At 36.3% G+C, this 20094-nt stretch overlaps 2 protein-coding genes across 3 annotated transcripts in view; one reads left to right on the top strand and one right to left on the bottom strand.

Moving 5' to 3' along the window:
* The window catches only part of LOC145683775 (solute carrier organic anion transporter family member 74D-like), a 551718-nt gene that overhangs the window by 363650 nt on the left and 167974 nt on the right, over positions 1-20094 (bottom strand). The window lies entirely within an intron of this gene.
* LOC145683274 (uncharacterized) lies at positions 3240-4566 on the top strand. Its single transcript, XM_081754640.1, has 2 exons — positions 3240-3911; positions 4219-4566. Exons 1-2 carry the CDS (start codon positions 3373-3375, stop codon positions 4226-4228), a joined length of 549 nt encoding a protein of 182 aa, XP_081610766.1. The 5' UTR covers positions 3240-3372; the 3' UTR covers positions 4229-4566.

Genomic DNA, 20094 nt, shown 5'->3' with positions numbered 1-20094 from the left:
GAGGGCTTTGCTAACTTTCGGGGGGGACTTTGCCTGAAAATGTAAAAATTCTGCAAGATATTTCATATACTTTACTATAGGAAGTAAGATTTCGGGGGAGAGCTTAAGCCCACCCCCGTTAATACGCCACTGAATAATAATAATAATAATAATAATAAGAAGAAGAAGGAGGAATGGAAGTGGCTTCTGGAATTCTCGTTCAAAGGTCAACAAATAAGGCTATATTTCTTGTTAGTCTTCTAGGAAAAAAATAAAGAAAATTTGTTTATTTCTGTTTCTTAAAAATTTTTGGACTTCGTCAAACAACGGATTTGTTAACAGAATGCGAAGGAGTATCCTCTTTTTTTTTTTTTGGTCAAACTAAACTTTTCGCTTAAGAAAGAATAAAAAAAAAGTGATGTGTATGTTCTGTTGTATGTGAGTGTATACGGATAAAAAAAAACGGGGGAAATTTGTATGTTGTGGGGTGAATGACCTGGTTCAACCCCTTGATTGAATCCTACATTACTTCTTCCCTTTCCTCTCGTTTCCCCTTGCAAAGTGTTCTGATCTCTCTCTCTCTCTCTCGTCAAACACGCGCACAATTCACAAGATACGCTCACGAAACGCGCATAGTGGATGAGGTAACCAACGTGTACGAATAATAATGAAAAAAAAGTTTTAAAAAAATCTAAAAGAGAAAGACGGGTGTGCAATTCTCAGAAATCTGTCGGGGTCGAAAGAAAGACTACTTTCGCTTTTTTTTCTTGCTCTCAAATCTACCGACTTGCTATGTGCCACAAAGTCTCAATACCTTCCCCTGCTCCTCCTCCCACACTTTGCTCCCACAGACAGATAAGTCATTATACTTACCAGCATTGCTAATGTCTGTTTTTTTTTTTTTTTTTAAACAATGATATATTGTACGTTTCAAAGTAACTTTAGAAGTAATACCTGTGTTTCACTGTTCGAAGTATTGTGTCACTGTGAGCTCATTGTGTGTCAAGTTTGGTGTGTTTGTCACTGTTAGCAGTATTGATGTTACTGTTACGAATATCTCCATCACTCTTAGAATTATGTGTGTCACTGTTAGTTCCTTTTGTGTCACTGTTAGCTATTTGAGACACGGTTAATTGTATGTGTGTCACTAATAGGCTGGAAAACTTGTGTAAGGCAAAACAGGAAAAGGCGAAACAGGAAGACACCAGGTATCACATGCAAAATCGTACTGTCTAGTTCACGGTGTCTTCCTGTTTCGCCTTTTCCTGTTTTGCCTTACACAAGTTTTCCAGCTTTTTCTGCCCCCTGGCATCTTTATCAACATAACAAGATCAAACTTTGATTTAAGGCGTAACAGGAATTCCTGTTTCGCCTTACAATTTGAAGGGAAATTTCATATAATAAGGGTATTTTTAAGGGGATAATTCATTCAACAAAATTATTATTAAAACGAAAATGTTCTTAAAGTTACAAAAGGCGGGTTATGATTGGTCTACACAGTATAGGAAGCTGCAGCTGTTGATTCAGCGGGATTAGTTTCAAGGAAGAGCATCCTAATAATATCAGTTACTTTCACAGTTAAATAATATCATAGTTACTTTTCACAGTTCCTGGATTTTGTCCCCGTCCCGTGTTCACCTCACAAAATTGTTATTAATGTATATTATCTTAAGCTTACAGAAGACAGGCCGTAATTGGTCCAACCACTATAGAAAGCCAATCATTTAACGAAATTAGTTTCAAAGAAGAATGTTACTAAGATTACAATCTAAGAGAGAGGTAATTTACCACACAAAGCTATTTGAAATTCATTGAAAGAAAGAAGAAAAATTATAATAGTATACTGGAAATTACAAATGTACAGGAGCATACATATACAAAATTCGACGGAAAAAATAGCTAAATTATTATTATTATTATTTTTACCGTTTTCTGCTATTCTTTCCCCGAGCTTGAAAAAAAACCGAAAATTTGAAAAAATTGAAATTTTTGAATATTTTACTACATTATGCATTTAAAATGAAAAATATTTTATATTTACTAGTTTACAGTTAAGATCATTGAGTGCTTATGTTTCTTGTATTAGAATAGGGGAAATTGGTGTTAACAAATATATGTGCACCACCCTTTTAATGTTAGCACCGTGATAGAATGGCTACTAAAATAAAATAAAATTAATTTATGAAGAGACCCATTTAAATCTTAAGGAATCTTACGAAGTTCCCGCTTTATAGCAGAGAGTGTTATAATAACGGGGCCAGAATCATTTTAGTTAATACCGATATGTTAAAATCAAATATATATTATGGATAAATAAATACAAATACAAATAAAATAAAATATATATATATGTATATATGTAAAATGGAGCCGGAAATTTTGAACTCATTAAAAAATCTTTCGGAAATGTCGGCAAAAACCGGAAAATTTAATTTAAAAACTATTTATTCTACTGATGTTAATCTTATTTGCTGTAACGTGTCTGCAGCGTACATAAAATGTATTTCGCTAGTGCGGAAAGTACAAAAAGCAGCAGGGTTTAATTTTATTTTTTAGTTTTCTGATTTCTGGTGAAAAATCCCTCTTCATTATTTGTATATTTTTCAAACAACTCAGAAAGAGAGATGATCTTATTTACACATACTTATACACCGCACAAGTGTAAATATGAGCAGCGAGAAATATATTTAAAAAAAAAATTAACGTGTGAAACTTCCGTTCGTTATTATTAAATACTAGCAAAATATCCGTTCTTCGCACAGGGAGAATACATTTCATTTTTGACATAAAGGAAACCAAAACTGTCACCAATGAACTGGAATCCCAAAATCTATGAATTCGACACTAGTATGTTATTTTCAATTACTTTTACATGTCACTCTCCCCCTTCAGGAGTCCTGATGAGGGATGAATTTTGATTTAAACGGCATCGGAAGTGTCACTGTTCATCTCAGCGACCCAAAACTATGGATTCGACACTAATATCGGCCATTTTCGATTTTATGTACTTATTCCTTCTCCCTCCCCCTAGGTGCGGCGCTGAATTTGGATTTAAAGGGCATCGAAAGTGTTATTGTTCATTTCAGCGACTCCAAAAACTATGGATTCGACACTAATATCGGTCATATTTGATCCTTTTTATGTATCGATCCTTCCCCCTCAATGAAGTTACGGCGCTGAATTTATATTTAAACGTAATCGGAAGTGTTACTGTTCATCTCAGCGACCCCAAAAACTATGGATTCGACACTAATATTATTATATTTCGTTGGTAGGAAGGCTCTTAACTGTTTGAGTACTGAATTACATTATCTTACGTAATATTAAGAGAATTGTAGTAAGTTGAATGCCTCGTTTGCATTGCAGGTGTTAGGTACAGTGGAGAACCTTGAGATGTGTCGCTGTGATAAAATAACAATGGACGGGACATTCAAGATCGTTCCTAGGTTATTTTCTCAACTGTATACTTTACATGGAAAGCATCTTGGACAGTCGTTCCCGTTTATATTCTGTTTGTTTCCCAGTAAAGAAGAGGCTGTTTATGTTAGACTATTGCAAATCCTGAAGGAGCAAGCTCAGAAGAATGCTTTACAGCTAAAGCCAGATGAAATAGCGATAGATTTCGAAAGAGCTGTAATTAATGCAGCAACTCGTGTGTTTCCCAATGCAACCATCAGAGGCTGTTTCTTCCATTTTGCTCAAGCTTTGTGGAGTAAAGTACAAACTTTGGGTTTATCGACCGTGTATCGGGAGAATTCTAAGCTGAGGAAATGGATTCGAAAAGCAGCAGCGCTACCACTAGTGCCAATTTCTCAGTTAGACGTTGTGTTTCTGCAACTACAAGAGGATGCTATGAACCTTCCAAAGGAACAAGAGTTTCTCGATTACCTGGTGGACACTTGGTTAGATGATAATAATGCTGTCTTCCCGCCGTAAGTGCTAAGTTCTTCTAGTTGATTTTAATTAGATTTTAGATATTTTGTCATCTATTGTTCATTTGAATTGTATATGAAGAAGTAGTTATATGTTTTTTGATTATATTTATGGTTATACTTAATTGTTATTTGCTAAATCTTTAGATTTTCTTACGGAGTATAACACGCCTGAATAACACTTAGAAATTTCTTGATCTGCCAATTGATTTTTGGTGCAGAGTAGAATAAAACAGGACTTTATTATTTTCATTCATTCATTCATTTTATTGTATTTCCCTATTTATGTCCGTTTTTATTTTTGCAGCATATTATGAAACCACTTCGATAATGACAAGGAACGGACAACAAACCGTGCAGAAGAATGGCACTCCAAGCTGCAGAGGGCTGCGTCAAGGGACCATCTGGACATATTTTCTTTTGTAAATCTTCTGAAACAAGAACAACGTGAAAATGAGTCGCAAATGCGTCTACTTGAAGTTGGGAATGTTGCGAAGAAGAAGCTTAAATGGAAGCGTTTGAATAGGAAGATTCAAGTATTAAAGACAAGACTACAAGAAGGTGAAATTGATACCATATCATGTCTAAATGCAATCTCACATTATGTTCATTTAGAATCATAAGCTTTCAGGTGTTTGGACATTTGTGATAATAATGTGCAGTGTAAATTAGATTTATTTATATATGTCATTCTGAAAATATACTGAGTATCTTCAAGTTTGCGTTTCTTCGTTTGTAGAAATTCCCAATGTGAGCAGAAAATTCCCCTCTGAGAAATTTTGCTTCGTGTTGCATCATACATTAAGGCGAAACAGGAATTCCTGTTTCGCCTTAAGATAAGATGCTTATCAACATGTTTTCTAATATGGCTTAAGGATGTAAGGCGAAACAGGAAAAGGCGAAACAGAGAGGAATCCTTTTTGCACGTTTTGTAAAGAGCGGCATACCAAAAGCAGATAGGTGAATTATGGCAAAGGTATCACGATTCCTCCCTGTTTCGCATTTTCCTGTTTCGCCTTACATCCTTAAGCCATATTAGAAAACATGTTGATACAAAACGTGCAAAAAGTGCTAAATCTATCTACAGTTGCAAATCGAAAGCAGATAAATGAGTTGTGATAACGGTATCACGTGCAAAATCGTATTGTCTAGTTCACTACGTTTCTGCTTTCGAATATTTTTATTTGTTTTGAAGATATTGCAGAAAAAACTCTAAAATTAGCGGTAGTTTAATTTCGCTGTAGTGAAGACCCTTAAAAGTTATGACTTCATTATATCCTATGTTCCGACGTAGAACGATACATAATGTGTTCTACAATGCCTCCATGCTTGTAAAAATAAGAAAAAACAAGTAAAACGCTTTATTGGTTCTTTTTTAATCGAAATGAAATTAAATCTTTAGTTTTACGTCCCACGTAATGCCGGTTAGGTTAAAGGAGACGGTGGTGATGAGAAATGAATGAAATGGTGGGATGAAGAAAGTGGGAGGAAACGGGAATATCCCGGGAAAACCCACGAGCACGGTGTTTGTCCACCACAAAGTCCACACGGCGCGAATTGGGATCGAACCAGGGACCCCAAGCACCGGAGGTGAACGCTCTACCACTGAGCCACCAAACTCCCTCCTTTTTTTAAATAGAATAGTGAAGACACTACATTAGTACCTAAAAATGTGCACTAAAACTTGAAAGAATTAAATATAAAAAACCAGAAACTGCTCCAAAATAGAAAAAAAGCTACAAGATAAAATACCGTAATAAATATATGAGAATCACAAATAGGCCTATATACCAATAACAATAAATACTAATAGTAGTAACAATTGAGAAAATATATCACAATAATCATAAATAGTGAAAAAACAATAAAAATCCAGAATAAAAGAAAAATTGTAGTAACAATAAATACAAGAAGGGACTGAAAAAGCACAGAGAACGTGAGCAACGTTACACACGTTAATAAAAGAGAGGACACACGTAACAATATCAATATCATTACTCAATGCACCATCAAGTGTAAAGCACAGTCCGTGACAATCTCTGAGATCTGAGTATTTAGGACATTCGACAGAAATATGCCGAATACTCACTGGGACAATATATTCCTTACAATGCGGACGGTTCAAACTGCATAACAAATAATTATGCATTGCACGAGAGTGTCCGATCCGTAAACGCGTCAGAAGCACTTCATTTAGGCTAAGAAATTGGAGTGGAAAGGAAAGAAGTCTAAGGACAATTCTGTTAGGTACCATCCCGGTATTTGCTTGGTGGGAATAAGAAAAGCCCAAGAAAACCTCATTGAGGACGGCTGTTCTAAAAAAAAAACAAAACAAAAAGAAAAAGAAAAGAAAAGAAAAAACGACTTTATACTTTCTGGACCGAGTGTCTACTGGGAATAGAACCTGGGACCGCCTCCGAACAAAATTTATTGTAGATTATAAATTCTTATGCGTAGTTTTTGAGAAAATCTAGTAAAGCGAAATTTTTGTAAACCTAAAAATTAATGCTGTTAAATTTCCATGCCACCATGCCATGGTTAAACTTAAACTACTACTGAAATACATCCTCATCAGACATCACGCTTTTCATTATAATTTCATCTCAAACTGAAGGTCCACGGTATTTTCGTTGGTGAAGAAGACACTATTATTTAAGTTATTCCAACTTAAATAATTTCTCGTAAGTGTTGGTGGAACGGAAAAAAAGCTAAATTCAGTACAGTCAAATTGTGGTTTTCTTTAAGAGTCTTCATCCCGGCGAAATTAAAATACCGCTAATTTTACAGTAATTATGTGATATCTTCAAATAGATAATCGAAATGTGGAACAAGAGCGCCCTAGACAATATTATTTTACATGAGAAACCGTTATCACGACTCATTTACCTGCTTTCGATTTCGAGCTATTTTGAAATTAAAAAAATGAAATCTTTGAGTTTTACGTCCCACGGTTATGACGGTTAGGCTAAAGGAGACGGTGATTATGAGAAATGAATGAAATGGTGGAATGAAGAAAGTGGGAGGAAACGGGAGAAACCCGAGAAAACCCACGCACACGGTGTTTGTCCACCACAAAGTTCACTTGGCGGGAGTAGGGTTTGAACCCGAGACCCCATGCACCAGAGGTGAACGCTCTACCATTGAGCCATCGCGGCCCCCTCGAGCCATTTTGAAAATCGGCGTTTATTTTCGCGTTTCTAAACAACTGAAAACGGAAAGCCGCTAGGTGACTTGTGATAACGGTACCTCACGCAAAATAATATTGTCTAGGGCGCTCTTGTTCCATATTTCAATTATCTTTGATCTATTTGAAGATATCACATAATTACTGTAAAATTAGCGGTATTTTAATTTCGTCGGGATGAAGACTCTTAAGTAAGAAAAATGAAATATGTGAGTTTAAGGTCTCACGATTATGCCTGTTAGGCTAAGGGAGACGATGAGTAGAGCAAGTGAATGATGATGGAAGAATTAGTGGAATTATAAAGTGTGAGGAAAAAGAAGTACCCCCAAGAAAAACCACGAGCACGATGTTGTTCACCACAAACTTATTTGGCCGGGATCAAATCAGGAACCTCACACACCAGAGCTAAGAGCTTTACCACTTGTTTTTTAAAAACTTCTTGACTTATTTCTCTATTTCCAACACTCTGCAGGACTACTAGCCTCGACAAGGACAAAAACACAGAAACACCAAGCACAGTTAAAATTCCACCCTTGCTACTACAGAGGGACTCGAATACCCAATGGGCTTCATCTCACGATCTCAGTCTAACACCTCAGACCCCTCAGCCACTCCCACCGGCAACCACTGAGCCACGGTGCCCCCTTCTTTACATAAGAATAGCAATATACAGGGTGTTACAAAACAACACCGACAACGTTTGGGTGATTCCTGACACCAAGAAACCAAAAAAAAAAGTATAGACCAACCTGGATGCACAAATGCTTCCTTTCGGAGTTATAGATTGCCGAAAACATGAAGAAAGGAACTAAGGTCCATAGCTCCAATACTGTGGGACCTACCGTAGTCGGGTCAAGACTTCACTTAAGAACTAATATGCGCTATCCAAAATACATGTTTCAGAATCCTGTAGCTGTAGTACTTACGCAACAATTTTTATAGATGGAGTTTGGCTGCGGGCATATAATTTGAAGTACTAATCAACTACCTGTATAAAAATTGTTGCGGAAGTACCGCAGGATTCTGAAACATAGATATTTGGAAAGGGCACATAACAGTTCCTAAGTGAAGTCTTGACCCGACTACGGTAGGTCTCATAGTTTTGAAGGAATGGACCTTTAAAGTTATTTTGTGTGTGTGTGTGTGTTTTCGGCAGCCCATAAATCCGAAACAAAGCATTTGTGCACCCAGGTTGTCTATACTGGTGTATACTGATCGTACTTTTTGTCTTATCTTGGTGTCAGGAATCACCTCACAAACGTTTTCGGTGTTGTTTTGAAGCACCCTGTATAATAAAAAACGATGGTAGTGAGAGTTATACGGAATCCGGATATCAATATCGAAAATTGGTACCGAAAAATATCGAAATATTAAAAATCGATATGTCGAGAAAAGAAATGAAAAATATTGAAATGCGGAATTCAAATATTCCGTGAATTGTAACAAGCGCTGATTCTCTAAAGAATCCAACGCTTCTGCAAAACTTAGTTTTCCATGTATTATAAAAAGGGGAGTTCCCTATTTCAATATGTTATCTGGAACAACGATTGGATTGTATAAGTGATTCAGATTCACATCCGTTTCTAAAAACCAATAGGAAATGTGTTTAAAAAGCAATGTTGGCAATAATTGGGCTAGTGTAATGTATGGTATTTGTGTGTTTTTGTGTGTACACAGATACCTCTAAGCAATTCACCAATCATTCCGATGGGTGTGCAGTGCAAATAGATAAGGCTGGAAGGTGAAGGTTACAAATAGTTAATCCTTGTGTTTAAGGAGACAAGATAAGAAAAGGAAATAAATAAATAAAAAAAAAGAACATCAGTCAGCAACAACGCCATCTGAGAATAGCAACTGACTTTTTAACTGTCTTTACCTGAAGACTGCCAAAAACGAAAACATGTCACAACGCACTTGCCAGCAACAAACATATCCCGGCCGGAGACTTCAAACATTAAGACACAGTGTTGTACTTAACAGAGTTTTTAAAATGCCATGCCGCTGTACATGTTTGTTTTCTTATGCCTCGTCCAAATTTACAATGCACTTTTTCTTTCTTCTTATGTACCCAAGTCCCTGTCACATTACATTTAAGTGAGAACACCTCGACTAAGATAGAAACAAATTGTCGCAAAAACAGTCTGTGGATATTACAGATCCAGTCTGAATTAGATCTGCACGATCCATATTTTGAATAACTTGCTTCTTCAATCCTTGGCTTGATTGATTGATTTGAATTTAAAGTTACTTTTCAAGCACCGAAATTCTTTCAGAATCACCATTTAAAGTAGAATTCATGGCAAGTTCCCTTACATAAGATCAATCTACGAGCACTCACAGATGTTAGCCACTCGGTCACGATCACGCCATTAATTGGACATCACACTCACTCATTGACACTCACATCACCAATCTTACATCATTTCGACCTCACGTTCACATAACCAGTCTGATCTCACGCGCACTTCACCAGTCTGGTTTTACATTCATAGAGGGTATGGTGGCAGGAAAGAGAGGGAGGAGTCGAAGGAAAATGAAATGAAATCTTTGAGTTTTACGTCCCACGGTTATGCCGGTTAGGCTAAAGGAGACGATGATAATGAGTAATGAATGAAATGGTGAAATGAAGAAAGTGGGAGGAAACGGGAGAACCCCGAGAAAACCCATGCACACGGTGTTTGTCCACCACAAAGTTCACTTGGCGGGAGGAGTCGAAGGAGACTATAATTAGTGGATAATATCAAAACAGAAAAATCGTGCGTGAAAACGAAGAGATTAGCGAAAGACGTGCAGCACATCCTTTGCAGATTACTGTACTTCGTAGTTTTGCCCCTCCCGAAGTAAAACCCTAGTTGCGCCACTGCCTTGTAGTTATTAAGTTGTTAATATGTATTCATGCTTATGATATTGGTACGAACCGGTTTCAGTTTCCTCCAAAACTGATTCGGTTTTTTCCACCGAAACCGGTTTCAGTTTTCTCCAAAAAGCCGGTTCAGTTTTTCACCGAGACCGGTTTCGGTTTTCTTCAATATCGGTTTGGTTTCCACCGTAACTGGTTTCGGTGAAAACTTTTGGAGAACACATAAAACTATTTCTGTGGAAACCTAATCGGTTTCCGGAGAACAACGAAACACTATTCTCATCAAAAATAGAACAAATTTTGGAAAAAAAAGAAAACGGAATCGGTTTTGAAAACCAAAACCGGATCCGGTGAAAAACCGAACCGGGTTTCGAGAAAACTGATAACCGATTTCGGTTAAAACCGAACCGGTTTTTGGAGAAAACCGAAAACGGTTTTTTGAACATTTTCAAAAGCCGGTTTCGGTTTTTCTAAAAACAGAAATCCGAAAAACCGGTTTTTGTACCCACCACTAGTCCAGACCCAGAGCCGGCCCTAGGCAATTTACAGTCCCGTGCAATGGCATAATTTTCCGCCATCTTCTTCAGAAAGAACAAATCTTTAAAGCTACAATTTTAAATATACTACCCCATTCTCAACAACAAATGGGATGGAAAGTGCACTCACACTCAGAAAGGCCTAAACACTGCAAATACAATCTCGTTGTGTCTGTTTTTCCTTTAAATAATACTCGATTATGCTAGTGAAAGATAAAGCAAACACACCTGCAGACGAGAGATGGTAACGTTTTTTTATAGAATTCAATATCGAGCTTCAATCTCAATATATCAGTTTGCAATTCCAGTGCAACTAACTCTTTTATCTTTGTTTCTCGATTTTGCTGCTACATCTGTTAATTTTTTAAAAAGAAATCTTGTTTCCACTTTTAGTAATAAGGAACTTGTTTGTGCCAAAGGCAAGCCTAATTTTCATATCAAAACTGCGATAACTAACTAAATGGAACAGGTGTTTACTACTGTTCGAGAATTGAGTTCTTGTATTTGAGAACAATCAAGCAATTTATGCTGGGATTTGTTTAACCGTTTGCCTTAGCACTGTCTTTGTGTCCTTAAACTAATGCGACGTAAACATGATTTATGAATTAGTATTCAAATAGGTCAGCTTAGTATATTTAACTACCATCATCTTAAGTCTGTTTCCAACGATATTTTTTTTAAACAATATAGTTATGACTGATTTTGCTATCACTCGAAACTCGCCGGTACGTGCAAATGCACGTGTTGCACATATAGTAGAGCTAGCCCTGTTCGGGCCACCATGAACTTCCTACCTCAACGTACATTTGTACACTTTCTCAGGGAAATGATCGATGCAGAAAAAAAAAAGAAAAGAAAAGAAAAAAGAAACAAAACACAATCTAGTTCTATCAGTTTTCTTCTGAAACTATAGGTGTAAGTATTTTACTATTACTTATAATATTTTCAGGTGCAGAATAATACCCGTTCAATACTACATATTGGACCCCCCGCCAAATCTTGGATCCCTCCCAAAAGAAAATGGTGGGTGCACGCCTGATGCTGAGTAATTATACCGATCAATAGTACTTGTTTTACGTAAACTATTATCTACATTAAGGTGCGAATATAAGCGACTTCACTTGTATTGTGACTTCGCCTCTGACCCTCTTGGAAAAATTCTGCGGGCGTTTATGCCAGCAAAGATAATTTCAGATGATTTTCCCTGGAGGAAATATCATTACAAAGGGTGTTTTAAAAAAATAGTGCTATAAAGGTACTGATAACCTTGTTCAGGAAAATCGGAACTTTGCCCCAGGGGAGGGGGCTTCGCAGCTCTAGATGGAAGATTCTCCCCGGGCAACCCCTGAAATATCATTGATTCTAAGTTTTTTTAAGAGTCTTCATCCCAGCGAAATTAAAATACCGCTAATTTTACAGTAATTATGTGATAACTTCAAATAGATAAAAGATAATTGAAATATGGAACAAGAGCGCCCTAGACAATATTATTTTGCGTGCGGTACAGTTATCACAAGTCACCTAGTGGCTTTCCGTTTTCAGCTGTTTAGAAACGCGAAAATAAATGCCGATTTTCAAAATGGCTCGAAATCGAAAGCAGATAAGTAAGTCGTGATAACGGTTTCTCATGTAAAATAATATTGTCTAGGGCGCTCTTGTTCCACATTTCGATTATCTTTTATCTATTTGAAGATATGACATAATTACTGTAAAATTAGCGGTATTTTAATTTCGCCAGGATGAAGACTTAAGTACTACTTTCCACCCCCGTTCCCAGTGAATTGAAATTCCACCAGGGGAGAGAAATCTTCTGAAATCATCACTGTATATATGGATTAAATTACTGCAAATAGCATGTTATGTATGTAAATCTAAATGCATTGTCCTTTTAAGATCTGTTTGTTACGATATGCCCTGCCCCTTTAAATGTACTTAAGTCGACTTGTCAAGAGATGTCAGTCCGTAACATGTCACGCGGAATTTATTTACTCCTTCTGCAAAAAGAACAAATGGAAAAGAAAGAGAAAAGAAAGAAAGGTTTTAGACTGTCAACGGCCGCCACTAAAAATCAAGGTTGAATAACTTCTTGGATATCCTGTGACGTCACACAAAAACATAGGCAACGTGCAGATTACGACAGTATTGCCATCCGTTCGACATTTATTTATTCGTAAAATTTGCATCCTTTTGCAAGTCATAAGAATATGTTTAAATTAGTGTCTAAGGAAATAATGTTCAAAGATTATATAAATTGTATTTTAATATACTATTTTAAAAATTGAAACTTATACAGGTGACAATCTTACACTTCCTGGGAAAACCTGAAATGACTCTACTGTGCGTAATTAAAAAAAAAAAAAAAAATCAGAATTTTTTTGTATACCTAAAAGTAGAAACTACGAGAACAAGACTCATTAAGACAGCTGAAGTATACATTTAGCTAGCTTTATATGACATGAAACTGATACTAAAATAAGTACTGTATATGCTTAACTATCTTTATATAAGGCGAAACTGATGCTGAAGTATAGAGTAATTCGGGGGGAAGTGAATATAGAAAGCATGAACGTAAAAAAAAAAAAAAAATCTTTCACAGAAATAGTAGCACGGCTGATTAGCAATTATACATGGACAGACCTTCAGCATTATCATGTGTAACCAGTAAAAAGAAAATGATCGAAACTGAAATAAAACCTTCTAAAAGATTTGAAAAAACAATCATAGAAGAACTTACGTAACCACGGAAGAAAGAAAGTACGAGAAAGAATTGATCAAATCAAGAGAATAGAACAAAGAATTGGTCGAATCAAGGGAAGAGAGAACTAATTGGTAGAATTAAGATAATGAAAGAAAGAATTGGTCGAATCAAGGGAATGAAAGAACGAATTGGTCGAGTCAAGGGCATAAAAGAAAGAATTGGTCGAATCAATGAAATGAGAGAAAGAATTGGTCGAGTCAATGGAATGAGAGAAAGAAATGGTCGAATGAAGGAAATGTGAGAAAGAATTGTTCGAATCAAGGGGATGAGAGAAAGATTGTTCGAATAATCCGAACAGCAAAAATGATTGATCGAGAGAAAAGTCGGGATTCCAGGGTTCTGGACCCTCTGCGTACGTTGCTGACTGTCCTTGTACTGTAGATGGCTCCGCAGTGGTTCTCTGTTGAATTTCGTGGATTTTCATAAAGAAAAGGCATAAAGAAAAAAAGTTACATTTCCGTCCATACTCTACGCAAACTATAGGAGCCGGGGTGGCTCAGTGGTAGAGCGTTCACCTCTGGTGCTTGGGGATCCCTGGTTTGATCTCAGCTTGCGCCAAATACCGATCCCAGCTCGCTTTGTGGTGGACAAACACCGTGTGCGTGGGTTTTCTCGGGGTTCTCATGTTTTCTCCCACTTTCTTCATTCCATCATTTCATTCATTATTTCATGATCACCGTCTCCTTTAGCCTAGCCGGCATCACCGTGGGACGTAAAACTCAAAGATTTCATTTTTTCTACACAAACTATATTTCCTGTAACATACTGACCAACAGTGTCATTTGAGAATTTTCAGATATTAAAAATATATATATTATGCACATTTTAAAATTACATAAAGAAGCAAGTAAGGATGCCTTTTAACCAAGAGAGAGTGAACTACGCATTAATAAAAATGGTCATTTTTAGAGATGCGCACGAGACGAGTCCAGACAGGATTTTCCTGACAAAATTCGAGTCGATACACGGTTCTTCCAATAGAAAAATATACATTTTTCGAGTCGAGACACGGTTCTTCCAATAGAGAAATATATATTTTTCGAGTCGAGACATCACTTTTACAGTACATTTTCGAGACAAGACAGCCACAAATCTAGTCTCGTGCGCATCCCTAGCCATTTTCCTCTTGTTTCAAATATATATATAATGTAACGTATACAATATTTTTCTCCTTTATGAAGTTTCGTTTCCTTTCAGTTGAAGATTAAGAAACAGTAAATTCAAATAGCTTATTTTCTTTTGATTTCTTGTTTTTGTTTCCGATTCAGACAGAATGCATTTCTTCTCTTTTTCACTCTGACTCATTACCTTACGGGAATAGCCACGAGGAGAAAATGATTAATGGCGAATGCTATGACGGGCAAAAGCCACGCACCACTCCAGCTGGATATAGGTAAGAAGTTTAGATGGTGCATAAGGAGGAAAGGAAGAGTGTCTTTTTTATTATTGTTTACAAAATTTCTAAAATTATCTTGAAATTTTATATAAACAATTTCCTTGTATTATAGGCCGTATATTAGGGGAAATTTTGTGAAATGTGATCCTAACAGGAAAAGGAAGACGCAGAGATTAAATATATACGTCTCCGAAATTATTAAGCATAGAGCTTTGGAGTGGTTTATAATAATTATCTTGTGTTCTACTGTAATACAGTAAAGTAGGATTTTGCAAGATAAGATTTCTAAAAATAAACTTGCCTTTTTTATTTACTTATGTATGATTTGACCAAATGTTTCCTCTGTTCGCATGAGTAAGCCCATTTTGTTTACTTATTCCCTTAATTAGACTATTTTTTCGCCTATTCTGTTATTTAGAACAATTGCTTCTCCTATTCCCTTGATTCGATCAATGTTTCTGCTGTTCACACGATTCGACCAATTATTTTTTTCGTTCTCTTGATTTGATCAATTCTTTGTTGTATTCTCTTGATTTAACCAATTATTTCTCCCACTCTCCAGATTGGACCAATTCTCTCTAGTGGAGGCACGATGACTTAGCGCTCATGTCTGGTGCGATGCGTAGACCAATTTGTCACCTCTTGATTCGACAAATTCTTTCTTCTATTCTCTTGATTTGATTAATTCTCTCTCCTGTTTGCATGATTTATCCAATTTTTCACCTCTGATCGTAATTGGCATTCTATTGATTTGATCAATTCTTTCTGCTGTAAGCGTCATTTAACAAAATGTCCAACTATTCTCTTAATTCGACCAATTTTTCACCTATACTATTGATTGGACCAATTCTTTCTCCTATTCTCTTGATTGATTAATATTTCTGCTGGTCATATCACTCGACCAATACTTTATGTCATTCTCTTGATTCGACCAATTCTTTGTTTTATTTTCTTGATTTGACTAATTCTACCTCTCATTCTCTTGATTCGACCAATTCTTTGTTTTATTTTCTTGATTTGACTAATTCTACCTCTCATTCTCTTGATTCGACCAATTCTTTGTTTTATTTTCTTGATTTGACTAATTCTACCTCTCATTCTCTTGATTCGACCAATTCTTTGTTTTATTTTCTTGATTTGACTAATTCTACCTCTCATTCTCTTGATTCGACCAATTCTTTGTTTTATTTTCTTTATTTGACCAATTCTTTCTCTTACTTTCCGGATTGGACCAATTCTTTCTAGTGGAGGCATGGTGTCTTAGCACACACTGCGATAGGTCTCTGGTTCGATCCCATACCATGTAATTTCCTGGTAGACAACATCGTGTCAGTATTCCAGTTCTTTAAAAATCCTGTCTCTTCTCGTTCTTGTGGGTAGCATTAATTCGAATTTTCATTCACTTATATCATGTTATGTTTAAAATATCAGGACTGGCAACTCTGAATAATTTTGTATTCGTCCTTTTTTAAAAAAATCGCATTAGATATATCTGGTGCATTGATGCATGTAGATGCGCTTTTGCACGGCAAGACAATAAATCTACGTGTCTTTCTATCTTTGAAGAATTTTTCTTCCTTTCGGCCTAAGACAAGATTTAAATATATAGGAAAAAAAGGAAGAAGAATCAAGAGAAGATATTAGGTTTTGTGACTGTGCTATTGTACGCTGATTCCGTCGGGAGCTCATTGCCCGTAATATTATGTAGGACCGCATTCCTCCGGCCCACCAGTTCTTTCACCTTCTGACGTATCATTGAAAAAAAAAAAAGCCTACAGCAAAGTTTCCTGACCTATGAATAAGACAGAGGAAGATTGGAAAGGCTGAAAAAAATAATTTTAAAAAAATCTTGCAACACTGAAATCAACCAAGGAAATTACTTTGAGATGGGTCGTAAAGAATCCTAAGAAAACATTGAACTACTCACTGAAAATTTCCAAGTAGCTCAATATGTCTATAGCGCCTCAATGGTAGGGCGCTCACCTCTGGTGCGTGGGATCTTTGGTTCTGTGGGATCCCTCTTGCCAAATGAAATTTATGGTACACAAATACCACGTGAGTGGATTTTCTCTGGATTCTCCCTTTCCTCCAACTTCCTTCTACCGTCTCCCTTAGCCTCAGAGCATAATCGTAAGAATTTAAACTAAAAGCCAGTCTCGTATTTGTCCCAGAGCATTCAGGCTCGTATTCTAATGATGGAATGTATTGTTTACTGATTATCGGCAATTGGATGACATCAATCTCAGACACTAGATTGATTCGATTGATTGACTGATCGGACTGATTGACTGATTGACTTATTTCATTAACAGATAAAATTAATTTGACTGATTGACTGGAAGTTGATTTAATAGATTGACTAATTGGAGTTGACTTAATTGATTCACTGATCGGAGTGCGTTTGATTGATTGACTAATCGGAGTTGATTTAATTGATAGTCTAATCAGAGTTAATTTAACTAATTGAAATTCATTTGATTGATTGACTGGTCGGAGATGATTTAATTGACTGCGACTGTTTTTTCTCAAAGTCTCTTTGAAATGAAATGACATCTCTCAGTTTTACGTCCCACAGTTATGCCCGTTAGGCTAAAGGAGACGGTGATGATGAGAAATGAATGAAATGGTGGAATGAAAAAAGTGGGAGGAAACGTGAGAACCCACGAGCACGTTGTTTGTCCACCACATAGTCCACACAGCGCGAGCTGGGATTGATCCAGGGATCCCAAGCACCGGAGGTGAACGCTCTACCACTGAGCCACCGCGTTCCCTTCAAAGTCTCTTTGACTTTGGTCCAGAGGAGGTTGCTGCAATACGCCGCATTGATTATTGCCCCGTGTGCCAGCAAATCCGTGCATATCATCCCATCTTTGTCCCAGAATACCGTCAGCATCACTTTGCCACCAGACGCTTGTGCATTGAACTTTTTTCGGGAGTTTAGAGTCTGGATGCCTCCATACCATGCTGGAGCACTTTGACTCCGGGTATAGTGATGCACCCAGCTCTTATCGCAGGTGATTTTCTTTTCAAGAAAGCTCTCGCCTTCTCTCTGAAGTCGCTGCAGATACTGAGACGGGGCGTTTTCCCTACACCACTTCTGGTCGAACGTTAGCATTTTGGGGATCCATCTGGCTGTCCCATCTGACTGATTTTACGGAAGTTCAGGTGTTCGTGGATGATCATTTCACACTTCCCACATTAATGTTTGTTTCCACACTAAAATCTCACAGAGTGATGCGTCGATTACTCACAAGGAACGGACATGAACGTGACATCGACTGATCGAACCTAGTCCATTCGATAATCATAAAAAAGATATGTTCATGCACAAAAAATTCGTTGACTGCATGTTGGTTCCGTTAACTGCAGTAGCTCGGCGTAGGATACGGGTCACGTTGAGAACGGATTCTCTTCCTACCTTGAATTTTGAAAACCATTCGATAAAAATTTACATTTTCATACAGTATGGTGTGTACGTGTGTCGTATCAGACACTCACATATCATGTTATTTAGATGCTCCTAGAAGAGTCCTGAATTTTTTTTGTGAAGTGTAAAAGTAATTTTATTTAACAGAATATTAGGTCGACCTGTTGGAAATCAAAAGGGGATTGGAATATCAAGTAGACCAATTACTGTTCGTAATCAGTTAAAAGATATGTTTATAATTAGAGCAGAGGGGCCAAATGTTGAAAATGGATTTGTTATCACTTTCAATTTATTGTTTTATATATTAACATGGAATTTGTTGAGGTGGGTTGGGATTGCAATATATATATATATATATAGATAGATAGATAGATAGATAGATAGATAGATAGATAGATAGATAGACAGATAGATAGATAGATAGAGAGAGAGAGAGAGAGAGGGGCCCTAATAACTTAGATGCAAATATTAAGTAACATTTTGAAAATATTATAAATAATAATATTCAATTAAGAGGAAATACCTGAGGAGTAGAAAAATGCTACTAAAACACTGATTTAAGTTTGACATACTTACGTTATATATTAAACAATTTTTCTGTTGGAAGTAATTGTAACTTTCAATTTTGGTTTCAGCAATCTAACGAAAGTTCCTGGATTATTTTCGGTATACGGGTACTCAAGATTGAGCGCGGGCAGAGTTCAATTACAATTGGCATGAATCTATGAATTACCCCCCCCCCCATACATTTTATACATACCCCATTGACCGAAAAATAAACCTTATACGAATAATATTTGCACCTACTTGATTTAAGCGGTCAGTCAGGAGAGGTATCTACGTACTTTTGATACCAAATGCTGGTATAGCTTATGAACGTAGCATATCTGCTGCTGTAATTAAAAATTCGAATTTCAGTGTTGCTTGGAAGCACAATTCAGTTGTCAATATCTAGAAGGTGAAATGAATTAGGGTTTATTTCATTAACGGACATTATTATTATTATTATTATTATTATTATTATTATTATTATTATTATTATTATTATTATTATTATTATTATTATTATTATTATTATTATTATTAATTACTCTGCCTTTTGGCAGGGCCTGGGACTAATTTTCTTTTCATTCTGAGTTTGGGCTTGGAAGATGTATTTTCTTCACGTTCCTCGATCTTCAGCTTTCCCTTTTAAGGGTCTTCACTACAGCGAAATTAAACTACCGCTAATTTTAAGAGCTTTTCTGTAATATCTTCAAAACAAATAAAAAATATTCGAAAAGCATAAACGTAGTGAACTAGACAATACGATTTTGCATATGATACCTTTACCATAATTCACCTATCTGTTTCTTGTGTGCCGCTATTTACAGAAAACACAAAAAATGATAAATCCATCTACAGTTGCAAATCGAAATCAGATGGATGAGTTGTGATAACGGTATCATATACAAAATCGTATTGTCTAGTTCACTACGTTTCTGCTTTTCGAATATTTTTATTTGTTTTGAAGATATTACAGAAAAACTCTAAAATTAGCGGTAGTTTAATTTCGCTCTAGTGAAGAGCCTTAACCTCCAATATTCTATTTTTCAAAACATCGACCAGTTCTTCTTCCTATTCCTTGTTTTCTTTCCACCTTTCCTTCTATGGTGTTATGAAGAAGACAATTTCTTCGCAAGATGTGCCCAATACAATCGGCCTCCCTACGAGTATTCTGAGACTCAAAATTCTGTGACTCAAAAATTTGTGACTCAAAAATCTGAGTATGCATAACTTAAGTCTCATTGATGGCTAGCTGTGTTAAGATTGATGACTGGTTGGTGAGTTTTATCAAGTAAATATAGAAGTCGAATGAATGGAAGTGCACTCAAGACTAGATAAGATAAATAGATGGAAAGATCGTTTAGATGGTTTCTTCAGTTTGACCCTCTTAAGAAGTTGCGATCAATATAGGTATTTGGAACAAAACAAATTAATAAGTACTATAATTATAGTTAAAAATAATATTGCATGATCATT

Source organism: Thermobia domestica, chromosome 4, assembly GCF_964235325.1.
Source record: "Thermobia domestica chromosome 4, izTheDome1.hap1.1, whole genome shotgun sequence".
Classification (NCBI taxonomy): Eukaryota; Metazoa; Arthropoda; class Insecta; order Zygentoma; family Lepismatidae; genus Thermobia; species Thermobia domestica.
The sequence above is the reverse complement of the archived record's forward strand: the minus strand, read 5'-3'. Positions and strand labels throughout refer to the sequence as shown.

Bases quoted from the DNA above. Each gene is read 5' to 3' on its own strand.
- LOC145683274 (XM_081754640.1), top strand. From the start codon at position 3,373: ATGTGTCGCTGTGATAAAATAACAATGGACGGGACATTCAAGATCGTT.